At 39.2% G+C, this 18,081-nt stretch overlaps 1 protein-coding gene across 1 annotated transcript in view; it reads left to right on the forward strand.

Moving 5' to 3' along the window:
* The window catches only part of LOC101517391 (A disintegrin and metalloproteinase with thrombospondin motifs 12), a 212,970-nt gene that overhangs the window by 128,581 nt on the left and 66,308 nt on the right, over positions 1-18,081 (forward strand). Inside the window, exons 8-12 of the mRNA XM_058679999.1 lie at positions 5,893-6,036; positions 6,542-6,686; positions 10,879-10,971; positions 12,332-12,477; positions 16,810-16,979. Coding sequence (XP_058535982.1) covers positions 5,893-6,036; positions 6,542-6,686; positions 10,879-10,971; positions 12,332-12,477; positions 16,810-16,979 — 698 coding nt within the window. The remainder of the gene's footprint in view (positions 1-5,892; positions 6,037-6,541; positions 6,687-10,878; positions 10,972-12,331; positions 12,478-16,809; positions 16,980-18,081) is intronic.

The raw sequence follows: 18,081 nt of genomic DNA on the forward strand, positions 1-18,081 counted from the left end.
CTTATAAAATGCCAGGATCACACAGAAGACACAAAACATTGCTTTTCACTGCGCTGATGAATCATAGCAACCTTGTGTCATAGATTCATCAGCCCCATTTTATTTCCATGTGTTACAGAAGAACATTGAATAAATAAGAAATTGAGAATTGCTATAAGCTTGAAAGACCATCAAACAAACAGCAGTTAACAGAATGTCTAGTTTATCGCCCAAAAAAAAAAAAATGTATTATCTGATGAGATGAATTGCTGGAAGGCAGATTTCTGTGAAGGTATAATGAGAATTCTGAATTTACCAAGTACCAGAGTTAGCTTATTTTCAATTTAGTTTGTCAGTTTATTTGCTAATCTTAAATGCAGAGCTAAGCATAAATACACAGGATAACTGAGGTCTTAGGTGGGGGCCAGGTAAGGAGCTTAAGCATGCTCCCTGCCTGTCAGATGTCTGCCTACCCAGCCCTTCTCCTTGTAAGGAAGGAAGAAAAACACTAGCCCACTCTGAGGGCACAGCTAGAGAGGCAGAATACCTGGGAAGAAACCTAGAGTGTGGATGGTTCCTAACCTGATTGTTTGGTCTGGTTTCACTCCCTAGTTCTTCTTTTTTAAAATATATAACATTTGTGCTATTCAAAATGGCATTATTTACATTGCAAAGCTGGAGCACTGCCTTGAAATTGGAGAAAGTGATAGCATGCTCTGACATTTCCATTGAATCATGTTAACACCTTGGGTAAGTCACTTTGCCTCTCTACACTGGTTTCTTCAAAGGTGAAATGAATGGGCTAAACGAGACAATTTCTTAGGGAACTGATTATACACTCACAAAAGGGGATGGAGATAAACGTGATGTATTCTGATGTCCTTAGTTCACAAAAACTCAGAGATATAGAAAGTGAATAAATTATTTGTAACTAAATAATGAATGAGAATTGGGGGAAATGCAGTGGGATGCTAACCTTGAAAAGGCTGGAATGTTGCTGTTTATCCTCGTGATTGAGATTCCTGCATTCAGCGGTGAAGAACTTAGGTTTGGTTCTCAGTCCTGACCTCAGTTGCACGTTAAAGCATCTCTGGAAGCCTCAGTGGTGGGTCAATTAACTGGGTCCCGTCTCCCATGGCACAAATCTGCATTGACGTCTTAGCTCCCAACTTGAGCTTTTTCTTTCCTTTTTCAAAGACAAAAAAAAAAAAAAAAAAAAAAAAAAAGCAGGGAACTGGAAAACAGAGTGATAGGACTTTTAATATTTAAAGAGAAGACACAATAACATCAGAAAAAAGAAGAGTTTCCAGGACCCATGTGATTATAATCTCTTACATTTTATTATCACAATTTCAGAAGGACAGGAGGAAAAGGGAATTGAAAAAGTACGTAAGGACAAAATGGCTAAAAATGCTCAAATTTGGTTCAGAACATGAAAGAAATATCAAAGAGGTTAAACCCAAGGAAAATCCATGTCAAAACTTTTATAATTAAACTTCTGATATTTCAACACAAAATCTTGAATTTAGTGAGAAATGACACCTCATCTATAAGAAAGAAATATTTGAATGACAGTACATTTCCTTTTAGAATCTATGATGGTCCAAAGAAAGTGGCACAATATATTTTTCAAAAGCTAAAAGACCTGCCCACCATCCAGAATCATACACTTGAAAGGTAGAAGAGGAGGGGACATTTTTTAAATTTATGAAGTCGTTATTTACCTGGTACTAATATCAGACCAAAACCAGATGCAAAGTAGAAACTAAAGAACAGTATTTTTCATTACTATAGATACAAAAATTTGACAAGCTTTGAGCAAATAGCATTAGGCACAATGACTGGGATTTATTCCAGTAATTCAAGACAAGCCTGGTTCAGTATTTGAAAATGTGAGGTATAAGCCACCATAGTGACAGGCTAAAGAAATCACAGAATTTTGTCAATCGATAATCTATGAATTATTTGACAAAATTTGGTATACATTCATGAGAAAGAATCTCAAATTTCTTCAATGTAACAAATAACATTTAAAATAGCCACAACTAAATTATATTTAACGGTGCATGTAATGTTCGTTTTTAGATCAGGAATGAAGCAAGGAGATCTACATTTACCTCTTACTCAATATGATTCTAAATATTTCAGGCATTGTAATGATACTCAAAAAAGGAAACAAAAGACATAGATTGGAGAGGAGGAAAAAAAGCTATCATCATTTGTATATTCCATCATGATAGTTGTAAAAAAAATCCAATGGAACAGACACACATAAAGACACACACACGTTATGCCCCCCACATATACACAGAGAGTTTATAAGATGCGATTTAAACATATGATGACACTTTGAAATGATAGTAGAAAATAGAATGGAGCCTGGTCCGGTAGCCTAGCAGCTACCTTGAACACGCTGGGATCCGTTATGGGCACTGGTTCTAGTCCTGGCTGCCCCGCTTTCCATCCAGCTCCTTGCTGGTGGCCTAGGAAAGCAGTCGAGGATGGCCCAAAGCCTTGGGACCCTGCACCCATGTGGGAGACCTGGAGGAGGTTCCTGGCTCCTGGCTTTGGATCAGAGCAGCACCGGCCATTGTGGTCACTTGGGGAGTGAATCATTGGATGGAAGATCTTCCTCTCTAACTCTCCTCCTTTCTGTATATCTGACTGCAATAAAAATAAATAAATCTTTACAAAAGTAGAATGAAAAATAAATTTATTTTGTTGCAGAACAGTAGAAATCTATGTATATTAAGTATCTTCAAAGTGTTAATAGAAAAGAATGTGTTATGAAAAATTGAAGTATAGAATTCAAAATTTTTACACCAAAAAATGCCTTTTAATTCTATGTTCCTAAGAATCTTTCAAAATACTTTATGTAAAATCCAGTTATATTTTCAAAACCTAGAAATGAATAATTGAATATAGATGAAAAATGCATTTACTATCCCTCAAATTTTTGTTTTCAACTTCTGGATTCTAGAACTATGACAGAATGGATTTCTGTTATATTGAACTACCAACTTTATGATATTTGTAAGGCAGCCCTAGGAAATTAATATGCCATATCGTCAACAAAAGACTAGTATCTGGAATATATAAACCACTTTCAAAATCAACAGTAAAAAATTAGCAACATGGTTAGAAAATGAACAAAAGGCTTGAAGAAACATTTTAACAAAAAGGACATGCAGATGTAACATAAGCACATTAAAAGATATTCAACATTGTTAGCTATAGGAATATATAAACTAAAACCACAAGGACGTTGCTATATAACAGTGATAATGATTAAATTAACACAACAACAACAAAAAGGATGATGATGCCATATGCTGGAAAAAATGTAGACACTGGGTCACTCACACTGCTAGTGAGAATACAAACTGGTATTAGAAATATGGAAAATATTTTGGCAGCTACCATGTACTCCTAGACATTTGTAATTTCTTTCTTTCTTCTATCTATCTATCTATCTATCTATCTATCTATCTATCTATCTATTTATTATCTATCTATCTTCGATGAAAGACTGAGCAAGCATACTCCCATTCATGGGTTCACTCTCTAAACACCAGCAATGACCAGGAACTCTTGCATATAAAGGGCCTTCAAAAGTTTCTGGGGAAAAAAAAAATGGGTGTGTGAGAGAACTAGGCATGGATTTTTTTTCCCATAAGTTTTTTGATACATCCTTTTAACGCATTCAAGGCAGTATCCACCCAATACCTTCACCTTTATAGATCTTAGTACATTTTGTTTATAAAACTTTGCTTTTAGTTTATGCAAACTTGGCATTCCTGAGTGCCTTGAAAAGCCCACACATATATTCCTGACTTTTCTTCTCTGTTGAGTCCATTATATGTAAAATGAGTAGTAAGAGGCAATGGATGTGTATATCCCACCAAGTGATACCCTGAGACCCAGGCAAGTACTTCACTTTCTACTTCAGGTCTGTTATCTAGCAAACTCAAAGGAATGGAAACAACAAAGACTTGCTAATTGAGCAAGGCAGTAACTGCTCTTCAGACGACATGCCCTAGGCTAGAAAATAGCCTCCTGGAGCCAGTATCTATTCCAGGCGCCTTATCCTTCCCTAGCGTTAGTGCCCCTGGTCCTTGGAGACTGACAGAAGCCAGAGGGACATTGTTAAATAGCACTGCTGTTCTCTGACAAGATTAGAGTGCAGAGAAGTGATAGAGCCAGTGGGGAACATACGTTGATGCATTGTGACTCTGATGGAATGATACTGCTTGGGGGAGGACTGATGTGTGGTGGGACTGAAGCCTCTCACAGGACCCAGCTGTATAGCTTGGTATGTTGGAACAACCACTACTTCGAAGTCTGCCAATTATACAAGTCTTTAGAAGCTTGATATGGTTTAGGGTTTTTACTGACAGGTGAGCAGGTGCACTGGTGATGGAGTTCATAAGTTATGTAGCACTGGATTTCCAGCAGCCCTGGAAGACCTGTCATGGCCATGGGTGGGAGGTAAGAGCTTCGTAGCTTCATTCTCTGACTCCTTTGTGAGTTTTGTATTTATGTGGAATGTGATTTGAATATGTCAGTAAAAGTATAATGTATAAAAATTGCAGAAAATCCTTACATCCCCTGCAGCCTGTTCTCCTGAGAGCTCCTGATGTTGCTCGAGAGAGTTCATCGGAGCTGGCTGTGAGCCTCACTTTCAGAGGGACTGAGCTCATAACTCTCCTAGGCTCAGATCTGAGTCAGTGTCTCCAGGTTGGCAGTGTCTGTTCACAGATCCCTGTGGCGAGAGTCCTGTGGGGAATCTTCAGAAGGCCTCCTGAGGACATAGCTTACAGTGTCTGAGCTGACCTCATTCCCAGGCTCTGTGCTGGTGCATGCTTAAACTCTCTGGGGCCCTTCAAAGGCTGTTGCCATGTATTCCTGGGGCAGACAAGGATACACCCAGATGAGAGCATTGAGTTAGGAGAAAAGATCTGGTATAAGGCCTGATTTTGCCACTAAGGGACTGTATGATTGGACTGCTGGTGAAGCCTCAGCTTCCTCTTCACAGTCAAATAAGCTAGATGATGACCCAAGCAACAACTTGATCCGTTCTGTTATTTCTGAATCTTTATCCTGCACCAGGCACCTTGCTAAATGGTTTTCTAACTTTACCCAGACCTCATCCTAACACTATGACACTACTTCATTTTCTATGAGAGGAAAGAGAGGCAGCTGCAGTTCCTCACTCTCTGAATTCCAGCTGTGTCCCTCACATCATGAGAAGGGAGATTTGTGCACACACGTGTGTGTGTGTGTGTATGTGTGTCTGTGTTGTGGTTACTGAAGCAGGGGAAAGCAGATGTCATAGGGGAGGATTTAGCAACCTGACTCTAGATGCACAGAAAGCCAAATTGACTGTTTTTAACTTTTTGCCAAACAGAAATTCTTTTTCTGATTTTAAGATTTATTTAATTTTATTGGAAAGTCAAAGTCACAGAGAGGAGAAAAGAGAAAGATCTTTCATCTGTTGGTTCACTCCCCAAGTAGCCATGATGGCTGGAGCTGAGCCGACCCAAAGCCGGGAACTAGGAGCTTCTTCCAGGCCTCTCACACAGTGCAGCGTCCCAAAGCTTTTAGGGCCATCCTATATTATTTTTCCAGGCTGTAAGCACAGAGCTAGAAGAGAAGTGGAGCAGCTGGGATATGAACCACTGAACGTATGGGTTCCTGGTCCATGCAAGGCAAGAACTTTAGCTACTACACTACTGTGCCAGGCCCCAAGCAGGAATTCTTGAATAAATCATGTAGCTCCCTACACCATTCCTGGTGCTTTATAGTTTAAAAATTTAACTATTTCTATCTCACCTCCAAAGCCTCACTTCATGCACAGTTGCTCCCCGTGGGTTGTTATCACCTTGGAAAAGCTATGTTTTGTCTCTTTGCCAGCTTCGGCATCCAGCATGATGGGAAAGATAACGACTGTGAGCCTGTGGACAAACATCCCTACATCATGACCCGCCAACTCCAGTACGATTCTGCCCCTATGATCTGGTCCAGATGCAGCAAGGAGTATATCACCCGCTTCTTGGAGTAAGTGAGAGTGCATCTGTGTAGCTCCTGATGGTAGGTGTTGGGGTGTGTTTGACACCTAGGAGCTGATGCCTGTAAAAGGCCGCACCCAGGGTGACATCATAGGGGTGTATTTCACAGGTGCTTTCTGATCCTGTGGTGGAGATGGACTGTGCTCTCTGGCCACAGTCAGGTGAGCCACCTGTCCATCCCTTCTGATTGCTCCTGCCTCAGGATGATGTTCTATGATGTTCTATGATGTTCTATGTTCTATGGGTTGTGAATCAAGTCCTTGGTGAGTGGCAGGAAAACCCAGACTGACAGATCATCAGACAAATCCTGCTGAGGGTAAAAGGATGACTTTCTAATTTTTTCACTGCCTATATTTGCCAGAGAGTCTTCTGCCTGGTGACAGCAGAGTTTCCTTGAATGACAAAGAATAAACTAGAGGGATGGACATTTCTGTTGACTGAAAGACGGAAGGCAGTTGTTACAGAAATTGTTCTTATTTTTATTAACATTTCAGCCGAGGCTGGGGATTCTGTCTTGATGATGTCCCCCAAGGGAAGGGCTTGACATCCAATGTCATTGCTCCCGGAGTGATCTACGATGTCCACCATCAATGTCAGCTGCAGTATGGACCCAATGCTACCTTCTGCCAGGAAGTAGAAGTAAGTGATGAGCACCTTGGTGCCTTGACTGCATATGTGCCAGAATTATCTCCAACATGTTAACGAGAGCGGCAAGGGGGCATATTTGGAAATCTGAAGATCAAGACAAGGAAGTCCAAGCTTCACGATGTGGCCAAGTGTCTCTGAGGCAGAATGGTCAAGTGGAGGTCATTTAGTTTTTGATCTGGCTTTCTCTAAGGTCTGCGGAACCTGAAATCATTGACAACTGGGTAGTTGTTAAGCCAGCTTCATAGTGATTTTCAAGGATTCAGAATGACAGCTAAAGACTCCATGGCAGCCAGTTTAACTCCTGAAGTTACCCCTTTTCTGGTTTTCCCACTGATTGCATAGTACCACCAGAGGTTAAGCTGAGTGTGAGATTCATTCCCAGTGCATTTGTCTCCAGAAGATAAATCACCATGACATTGTACCTTCTAGATTGTTTGAGGCCCTGTCCTGTTGCATTGTCACTGGTCCTATCTTGACTTGTCTCTCATCACCTTGCTTTGCCATTGTAGTTGTCTCCTACATTAGCTCTATCCCATGCAAAGTAGAAAACACTCACAAATGTAGCCACACGTCTGCTCTTAAGGTTCCGCTTGACCACAGGGCGAAGGTCACAGTTCCATGTGTGACACTCCTTTGTGATCTGGACTTTGTTCTCTGAACTCATTGCTCTTAGTGTACAGTGTCAAGTTTAATACATGTGGACTAACAAGATGAGTCTTTGGAATTTCAGCTAGATTCTGTGTTATGCACTGAATGTGATGAAAGGGATGAGTACTCCAAAATCAGTAAGACACAGATGTGGCCTCATGAAACTCATGAAGGAACTTCTGGTGGAGGACACAGATATGGAAAGAGCAATACCTTGAAATAAATGCCAAAGACATGTATTGGAAGAACATGGAGTAGGAGGTAAATAACTGTGCTTAGAAAGGATCAGCAAAGCTTATTGAAGACAAGAAGATTGGTGCATCAATCCCTCACCCCTCATTTCTGACTGGCATAATTCCAATTTGCCTCCTAAATGTCTCTAAATATATTTGTCCTTATATGATGCAGTGATTCCACACCGGTCTCTTTCTTGAAATCTTACCACTTCCTTTTGGCCATGACTCTTTCCTCAAAATGATGCCAAAGTGAGTTTGAGAAGTTAAAATCTGATTGAATTTCACAGCTTCTTCATTCCCTTGCAATAAAGTTTAAATCCTCTAAAAATGCATCAAAAGAGGTTTCTCAAGCTTCATGCTGTCTTACTATCTGGCCTTATCAAATATTGGTTCAACCCCCATTCTAAGCTGATACTGTGATTATGTAAGTAAATTTCATCACTATTTCACTTTTTTATCTCTTTTATTTTTAAAATTTATATCATTTATTAATCTTTTCATTCACTAGTTTTCCTCTTTAGGTATATCTAACCTTTAAACAATCTTATTGATTTTTTAATCTCAGTTACTGGTATTTCTGACTTTTGAATTCTATGGTTATTTTTCTAAATTTCCTCTGTCTTCATATCATTCCTAGCTGAGTCTTTAATGTGATTTTTTATTTCTTTAATCACATGTGATGCATAGTTTTCAACTTATATTAAATGGTCCCTACATCCAGACCTTGGTGGTATGTTTCTGTCATTTGGAATTTTTTAAACTATGACTTATTAGGCATCATTGTTTTTAAAATTTTTTTTCTTTAATTGTGAGTTCTTAGCCTAAAACATTATGTTAGGGTTTTCTTTAGAGTTCAGGTGATTGGCACATTCTCTGAGAATATTCACTGCTATTACTGCTTAAACACAAAATAGGCTCTTGTTTTGCTGTTGTGTGGACTGCGTAGTAGTATGAGGACTGGCATGGTATACGCATTCCAGATGTGGTATTTTACCACTTATTCTAGAGTGAAAGTCAAAACAGCCAAGTTTTCTGATGGGATACTCTGGTTTTTAGTTCATCTTTGAGGGTATGGCCTTTTACATGGAGGTCTCCAGTAGCATATGTTAGATGAGTGTATGTTGAATGTGTTTGTGTCTCTCTGTGACATATGGCACTCTCGAGCTTCCCACCCTATTTAGCCCACGGGAATTTTCTGCACTCTACAACTGATGAATCAAACATCTGGGTTACCAGCTCTGCCTCTCCAGATGAATATTTCTGCTACATGTTTAGCCTCCAAGTCTTTTTCTCACTGCATTGCCAACTCAAGGATGCACTGTAAACTTCTAGCATATTTGATACCTGATTTTACTTCCCCGTAGGTCAAGATTTGTCAGTTTCCGAATGATTATGGCAAGAATCCACTCTAGCCACCTCTGATCAGTTTTTCTTCTGTGCTCTGTGCTTATGCAAGCTGAACAGCCTTCATTCTCTAACATGTTTGCAGGAGTTTGTGTGCCCCTACTCATCATGTGGATCTTGGTTTAAATATCACTTCCTATCCTTTCCTGCATTTTCTTTGACAGTGCTTTTATTAGCCTGTATTGTGGTTGCTTGTTTACTTTTCTGTGATCTTCCCTACTCTGTTTCAAGGTCTCTGGCTGAGTGTTTATCTCTAACACTCAGCGGTACTCAGCACATCTTAAACATGCAATAGCTAAGTGAATGAAGACTTCAGATCCGACATATTGCAACCAAGAAAATGAAGCATTTTCAATAGTCTAAATGCCTAAAACACTTGATGACCTCCTTTATCACATTTTTCCAAATTTGAAGTAGTTTACAACTCAAATGGAGCTCTGAAGCTACTAAAAGGGATTCCTGCGTGCTCTTTACCCTGCATATTATTCATTATGAAATGATAAAGCAGTTTTTGAAAAGTTCCTCAAGGAGGTACAAAATCACAAAGGCAAATGGGGAGAACGAACAGCTGCTGAGACTATTTGGAGGTAATCAGAGGGCTTTGGTTTTAATTTCTAGCAACAGCAGATGGTAACGTATTCACCTTGAGCAGGATGAGGAATTACTTGAGATCCACAGTGAAGCTAAGAGCCATATCGAGGTGCCTCAGTGGTGCAGTGGACCAGAAGAAATATACCATCAGCACAGGTAGAAGGCAGGGAAACATCATTTATCTCAGACCTTGTTTTTGGGAGCAAAATTGCAAGTGAATGAATTTCCAACTTGCAAATTCCTTACCACAGAGCAACTGATATTCAGAGTTCAAATGCATACCATTGTATAGTTTTGAAAACTTCTGTGCCAACAATTAGATTAAAATATTTCCTTCTGGGTAATACAACACATTTCTGTTTGGAAATTAAAAAAAAGATAAAATGCCTTGGAGGGGCCCCTATCCAAATAAAAATACATCATACTCCAAGAGAAAAAATTTTATGTAAGTACACAATTCATCCGTTCATTCAAAATTTAAATTCTATCTTCATCTAAGGGATGAGAAACAATAAATTCTTGAAGTTGATTTTCAAAGTAGAGATAATAAGATAAAGACATAAAAGAAGAATGGGATATGATTTAAGAAACCTATTGGTAGATGTAAAGAACACATACAACTTCCAGCATCAAAAAATATGGTCACCAACCGCATTCACTGGATGGGTTAAGCAGCAGACTTGGCATGGGGGAGGAGCAGAATCAGCAGCTGGAATTTAGCGCTGAGAAAATTGCTTCTTAATCAGCTCATGTTTCTCAGAAGTGAAAGATAGAAAAGAGGCTAGCCTTTTCGGAAGGAGAGTTAGAAGCCTTCAACTTTCACACATGAGGACGTATCTTGGTGCTCTGCGTTCCTGTCCCGATGTCATCCATTTATATTTCTAAAATTACTTTAAAAATAGGAAATCTTACAGCCACTCTGGGTACCAAGTAAATAGGGCAAAACTTTCTGGATGAAATCATTTCCATCTCCTTTGGTGAATGGGATCAAGTTATAACCACCCGGTTATTTGTAACCAGATTGCCTTCCAGCCACAGTTCAGTTGTACATTTGACAGATTTTGTCACCAGTGATACAGAAACACATTTCAGATCTCAGGAAATAAGTTTTTATCTCTTATTTTTATATTACCTCCTATAGTTGACAAGCAACTATTTATGAATGTTGACATAGTCCAAATGAAGTCTGATTATTTCCCATCACGCTTACTAACAACAGTGTATGTGTATTTTAACATAACCCATAGAGATGCTTTCGTGCAGTTTCCAAATACAAAGGAGTGCAATCTTACCATGTTTTCCAGAACGTTTGTCAGACGCTGTGGTGCTCAGTAAAGGGCTTTTGTCGCTCTAAGTTGGATGCTGCTGCAGATGGAACACAATGTGGTGAGAAGAAGGTGATGTATTGGGATGGAAAAAGAAGTGAGGAGGGCAGTGGGCTGCAAGATTTTGAGCTCCTTCTGGATGTAGAATAGTGTCTGGAAGTCTTGATGAAATGAGTCCTTGACAAGGAGTCCACTTCTACTATTCTTTGGGTGAAAGGGCTACTCTCCAATGCCACGAACACTTGCCAAAGCTTGCTCCACCTTTTCCTAATGAACACCTATGGGGCTGCTGATCCACAGTGTCTGTTGAGGTCATTATCAACCTGCTCTTTGACTTTTTTTCATCCACTGAAGATGGGAAAGGACAAGTTGGAGTCATTTTCTTTTCCAAAATGCCGAAGTTAGGCCAGTTAGTCTACTTTCTCATGATTGGACTGACAGGTCTGTATTCCTTTTTTCTTTATCCTTTAAAAAGATTACACAAAGGAAACAGGTTTCCTGTATTTTCCTGTGTGCAATTTTAACAGTTCAATGATACTTCTCACTCTACCCTCCCTTACTCTGACCCTCTCTTCCTATTTTTATTTTCACTTCTATTTTTACAATAGCATACCTTCAATTTACTTTGTCATCACAAGCTTACTCCTCTGCTAAACAAAGAATTCAATAAATAGTAAATAGAAAAACAATTATTACTCAGATGTATTGACAAATGCTTTAAATAATAACCAAACCTCAAAATGCCAATTTTATTCATATATATTACATGTTTTTATACTCTATATTAATTATCACAAATAAAAAAACATGATTTTGTCTTTTTGGAACTGGCCGACTTCACTAAGCATAATGGTGTCCAGTGGCATCCATTTTGTTCTGAATTACAGATTCCATTCTTTTTTTTTTTTAATGATTGAGTAGTGGATATATTCCACAGTATCTTATCCAATCATAAATTAGTGGACATCTGGGTTGCTTCAATAGCTTACTATTGTGAGTTGAGCTGTTATCAACATGGAGGTACTGATAAATTCTGATGAATCTTTCAACTGCTGATATAATTTCCTTTGGGTAAATTCCCAGATATGAATTCCTTTGGGTAAATTCCCAGATATGAAATGAATGGGTCACATAGTAGATTTCTGATGTATTGAGCTTAGTAGAGATGAAAGATACCCAAGAACTCAGATATATGATGGACTACTTGGGAACATGGAGTAAGTGCTGCTTAACTGTGTGTTGTGGGTCTGAAATTAAAAATTAAAAGTGTATTTGAAAGCAAAAAATGCCCTTCTTTGTTTTACATCCGAATGTGTGACCACAGGAAGCCTGCTTGCTTGGGGAGGACTGGTTTTTTACTTCAGGGTTTCATGGCTCTGCTTCTCATGGAGTCTTGCCTGAGACATGCAACCCTTTCTTCTTCTCTTCACAGTGGTGTATGGCTGGCAAGTGTATCACTGTGGGGAAGAAACCGGAGAGCATCCCTGGGGGCTGGGGTCGCTGGTCCTCCTGGTCCCACTGTTCCCGGACCTGTGGTGCTGGAGTACAGAGCTCCGAGAGGCTCTGCAACAATCCTGAGTAAGTACCCCGAAGGGCCATTTCTCTTCTCTCACATTGTCTGTAAAGTCAGTCCTTGGGATGCTAAACTCAGTGACGTCAAAGCTCTTGTGAAATATGAAATGGATTCCCAAAGACAAAATGGAACCAAAAGATGCACAGAAAGTGGGGGAAAGTACTTCTGTTTTGGTTGGGTTGGCCTTGGAATTTGGCGAAGTAAGCTGACTCTACCACCAGGAAATAAGCAAAATCTTAAAAAAAACATGCGAGTGTAATTTGTGTTACATCTCTAGGGGATGATTGCTCTTCTGGATAGCACCACTTTATCAATAAGAGGTTAATTAGGCCGATTTTACTGGTAAGATTTTAGCTTGCGTTCCATCATAATGAGTGAAAAATTTTTATATTTTCCTTCTCTTAATCAGAAACAGCTAGGTACATCTTCTGAAAGCAATTATTCTTAAAATTTTAGAAAAGTGATCTTAAAATCTTAAGATTCTTTAGTAGTAGTCTTGAAAATTTCCCTAAAGTAATTTCACAAGTGGATTTCAATTTTTTAAGTCAATTTTTCATAAATTATATTTATACACTGGTATTACAAAAGAATTAAGCTTAACTTTTCTTGGTTTCCAAATAAATCTCTCATTGTTAACCTTTCCTGGTTTATTAGTTTTCAACTATAAATTTATGCAAAATTTATGCATGCCACCATATGGAAAATGTACTAAACTTTTGTTACATTAGTCTGCCTTGAATAATAAGGGTCAATTTTTTTAAAGGCAAATGATAAGAGCAATTAAAATTCCCTCAGTAGCTCAGATTTTGAATCTTATTTTCCCTTTTATGTATGAATATTAGTGTATATATGTATAATATATAAATGTGCATGAAATATAAATTATATTGTATAATAAAGTAACAGCTATAAGGAATTTAACACTGTATGTACTACCTAACGTATTGTTCATAAATGGTAATTCATTATTATTATAACTTTATTATCCAACACATATCAGTGTGCAAGTGAGGAATTTTAACAAAATTATCTTATGATCTTACCCTTCCAAAAAAAGTTTTTGTTTAAATTCTGGTGTTCTCTGACTTCAAATATTCAACATCAGAAATTTCTAGAAAAGTTTTTGGTTTAAAGGTTGTATCCAGTTGATCAGAAATAGGATTTCCAATTTGGAGATCAGGAAATACAGGCTCTAGGGCTGTGTGTGCTATAACCTGTGGCCAGGAGGATCAGGAACTTGCATATATCAGCGAGGAGTTATTCCATTTTAGGAATGGAAGGGTGATTCTTTAACTTGGCTTTTGGGATGAGAAAGTGCTTATTCCCATATTAAGGGGCACAATTTGTCAGGATCTCCTCAAGTGAATGAATAGCTCTGCTTCCACAGTTGGTTTGCCTGTTTACTGAGAACAATGCTGACATAGTCAGAGGCTGGGGTCTGAGAGTCTAGTCACTGATTCCTATAGGCGTATGAGCCAGCTACAACTAATTACCTTAATAACGTGCTAGTTTGCTTTCAGTCATAATGAATATACAATATTATAAAACCATTTTTCTTCCCTTGAAAAAGTGTTCTGACCTTGGAGCCATGTTCTTTCCATTGGCCAGCTGTCTAGTGAAGATCCAACAGGGCTTGACTCCTCTGAGGCTCCTGGTGATTAATTATTGGATGAAACGAATGGGAGAGATGCCCGGTCACAACATGTCCCTCCATCAATGTGAATTAAAAACCAGGCTAACTTCAAAGGAGCCTAGCATGTAATCTGCCTGGGGCCAAGCTCATTGATATGCAAAGATCAGACTCCTACTCAAGCCACAGTCATAAAGTAGAGAGGGAGGTATAGAAAACTTAGTGAACATTCAGTGAGAACCAAGTATGACAAAACAACATAAGAACTATACACTCAACAAGAATTGGACTAGACTGCCAGGAGTCAAGGTGTCTGTCTCTCAGCCTGCACTGTCACACTCCATGAGAGTGTGAGCAATAGGGGCCAGTGCAATAGCCAGTGAACTAATGCTCCACCTCTAAGCCCCAGCATCCCATATGGGCGCTGGTTCATGTCCCAGCTGTTCCACGTCTTATCCAGCTCCCTGCTTGTGACCTGGGAAAGCAATAGAGGATGGCCCAAGTCCTTGGGACCCTGCACTTGCATGGGAGACCTGGAAGAAGCTCCTGGCTCCTGGTTTTGGATAAACACAGCTAAGGTCATTGTGGCCGTTTGGGGAGTACCAGCGGGTGGAACATCTTTCTCTTCTCTTTGTAAAGTTAACTTTCCAATGAAAATAAATAAATAGTTTTTAAAAAGAGAGAGAGAGAGCACAAGCTTGGGCAATGGATTAAGGCTGATGAGGATTCTTTTCTTGGCTATTCTGCTACCAGACTGGCACTTCAGGAAGATGTCCTATTTTTCTGGACTCTTGCATATGATATCATCTGGCCTGCTCGCTTGACGTGCCTTCCTCCTTTCTCCTATTAGCAAATGTATTCATTACATGTATGTGATTATGTGTGTATCTATCAATAGCTATACATTTAGCAAGTAGTAAGTAGGAAACCATTATTCCTCAGGCATGTAGACAAGATCTGTAAACAATACTCAAACTCCAAAATGTCAGCTTCACTCATGTGCATTACATGTTTTTGTGTTCTGTATATTAGTTACCACAAAGCAGGGAAAATATGATATTTGTCACTTTGGGACTGGCTTATTTCATGAAGCATAATGGCTTCCAGTTGTGTGCTGTTTGTTTGAAAGACAGGGTTTCATTCTTGTTTACAGCTGAGTAGCATTCATGGCACATAGGCACCACAATTTCTCTGTCCGGTCATCAGCTGATAGGCATCTGCATTGGTTCCATGTTTTAGCCATTACATAGAGATGTTACATGTGGGAGCATAGATGATTCTTCCATATGTTAATTTCATCTCCTTTGGATAACTTGGCAGGAGCAAAATGTATGTGTCATATGGCAAATCTGGTTTTCAGACTTCTGAGGAATCTCTGCACTGGCTTCCATAATGGTTATACTAGTTTACATTCCCGAGAAAAGTGCATTAGGATACATTTCTCCCTGCATCCTCCTCAGCACTTGATATTTTTTGATGTTTGGATGATAGCCATTCTACTTGGGGTGGAGTGAAGCATCACTGCTGTTTCTGTTTGTATTGCCTTGATGGCTAGTGATTCTGAGCATCTTTTCATATGTTTGTTGATCATTTGTATTTTATCCTTTGGAAAATACCTGTTTATATCCTTAATATATATATATCTATATGTATATATAGATATATATATATGTATTTATAAAGTTATTCTTTGTGTATCTGCCTTTCCAATAAGGATAAATAAATCTTTCAGAGAGAAAGAGATACAGAGAGAAAGATCTCCTGTCCACAAAGGTCAGAGCTGAGCCAATTCAAAGCCAGGAGCCAGGAGCTTCCTCTGGGTCTTCCACGTGGGTGTAGGGTCCTAAGGCCTTGGGCCTCCTCAACTGTGTTAGCAGCGAGCTGAATGGGAAGTGGAGCAGACAGGACACAAACCGGGGCCTATATGAGATGCCAGCATGTACAAGGCGAGGACCCCAGCCGCTAGACTACCGCTCTAGGCCGTTAATTTTTCTTAAGAATTATTTATTTATTTTATCAGAAAGGCACATTTACAGAGAGAAAGATTTTCTATCTGCTTGTTCACTCCCCAAGTGGCTGCAATGGCTGGAGCTGAGCCAATCTGAAGTCAGGAGCGTCTTCTGGGTCTTCCACGCAGGTGCAGGATCCTAAGGATTTGAGCCATCCTCCACTGCTTTCCCAGATCACGAACAATCTATTTCTTACGAGAAGTGTTTGCTTTGTTGTTCTCAAGTTCCTTGAGCTTCTTATATAATCCGGATATTAATCAATTGTTAGATATTTTATGAATATTTTGTCTCATTCTGTTGGTTGGCTCTTTGTCAAGCGTTTCCTTTGCTCTGCAGAAGCTTCTGGCTGTACCATCCAAGGAGGGTAAAGGCTGAATAGTGCAGGTTCTGATCCCTTTTAATTTCAAAAATAGGAGTAAGAGAAGAGAAATAGATTGTGGCAGGAAAACCTATCCCTTCTTTTTTGCCTTGAGGTTGTATATGTGAAAAAACAATTTTTAAAAAAATTCTTTCAAAATAGGCAACTTTGTGTGCAGGACTGAAGTACTGGTAGGCAACAACAGTGTGTAAATTGGAAAGGTTTATCTGGAAGGTAAATTTTGAAGGCAGAGAGAGACATGATTTGGCAAGGAATAGGCATGACCAGCTACCGGGGAATTTGAAAAGGAAAATGTTGCTCTTCTTTGTTTAATTTATAGGCCCAAGTTTGGAGGGAAGTACTGTACTGGAGAAAGAAAACGCTATCGCTTGTGTAATGTTCATCCTTGTGCCCAGGAAGGACCAACATTCCGGCAGATGCAATGCAGTGAGTTTGACACTGTGCCCTACAAGAATGAGCTCTATCACTGGTACCCAGTTTTTAACTCAGGTAAGGAGCTGGAACCGTGTATTTCAGATCTAAGAGCGTACATAATGCCACATTTTCTCGATGCCTGCAGAGTTTGACAAAGGCAACTGCATCATGGAGAATTTTGTATTTTACAAGATAAGAAGAAACACTGCCCTGCTTGTGTGGGTCAGCAATATTGAGGGCTAAATGTGTCCAGTTTTTATCCTATTGGATCAGTGAGGGAACTGTAACAAGTTTGTGGAAAATCAAATTAAAAGATACTTATTTTTGTGTAAAGTTTTGGCATTATATATAAGGAGTCTTATAAAAAGTTATAGCCATGCAGATTATTAAAAACTATGCATGGATTTTGACCTTATAGCAGAATAAGCCTTCTCATCCCATTTTATGTGAGCCTTTTGAAGTACCTTTGTAAAAAAGGAACTGTATTAAACATGCATGACTCACTTCAGAACACCTAAGAAGCCTCAAAGTGGTAAGTGGGACATGCAGGAAGTCAGCTACTAACTGACTGTTGATGGGCTCCTGGAACCAACAGTGCTTTTGGCAGAATGTTGGAAGAGAAGGGCATAGTAGGATTGGAGTAATCTCAAAGAAGCCATCCAAGGAAGATGGATTCTTAAGCTGAGTAGTGCTTTCACAGATGGTACTCAAAGTCATTTCAAGTGGGAGGAGACCGGCCTGAAGAAAGACAAGATAACAGAAATGCTTTTCTCAGAAGTGAACAGGAGCCAGTTCTGCACCAGAAACCAACATTTCATATGGACAAGATCTTATGGAACGGGTAAAACTTAAAAATCAGATGTTTGGTATATGCACATCAGGGTGATAACTGAGCCAAGTCTGAGTCAGAGCTAGTGACACATATGCCGCCGAAGATGAAGAACCATTGATAGTTAGAGTGAAATAAGCCATCTTATCTGTTTATCTGTTGTCTTTTATTTCGGTGTAGAATTCACTAATAAGTTAGTAAAAAAAATTCTATCAAAATTTTATCATGATTGTTAAGTTGAAATTTCAGTGTGATTAGCAATGAGAATTATACAAAAGACCACATGTATGGGCTGTTAGAACAAATACAGGCAACGACTTTTCAAAGACAGATGACACTGCTTTGCTC

Source organism: Ochotona princeps, chromosome 23 (genome assembly GCF_030435755.1).
Source record: "Ochotona princeps isolate mOchPri1 chromosome 23, mOchPri1.hap1, whole genome shotgun sequence".
Taxonomy (NCBI): domain Eukaryota; kingdom Metazoa; phylum Chordata; class Mammalia; order Lagomorpha; family Ochotonidae; genus Ochotona; species Ochotona princeps.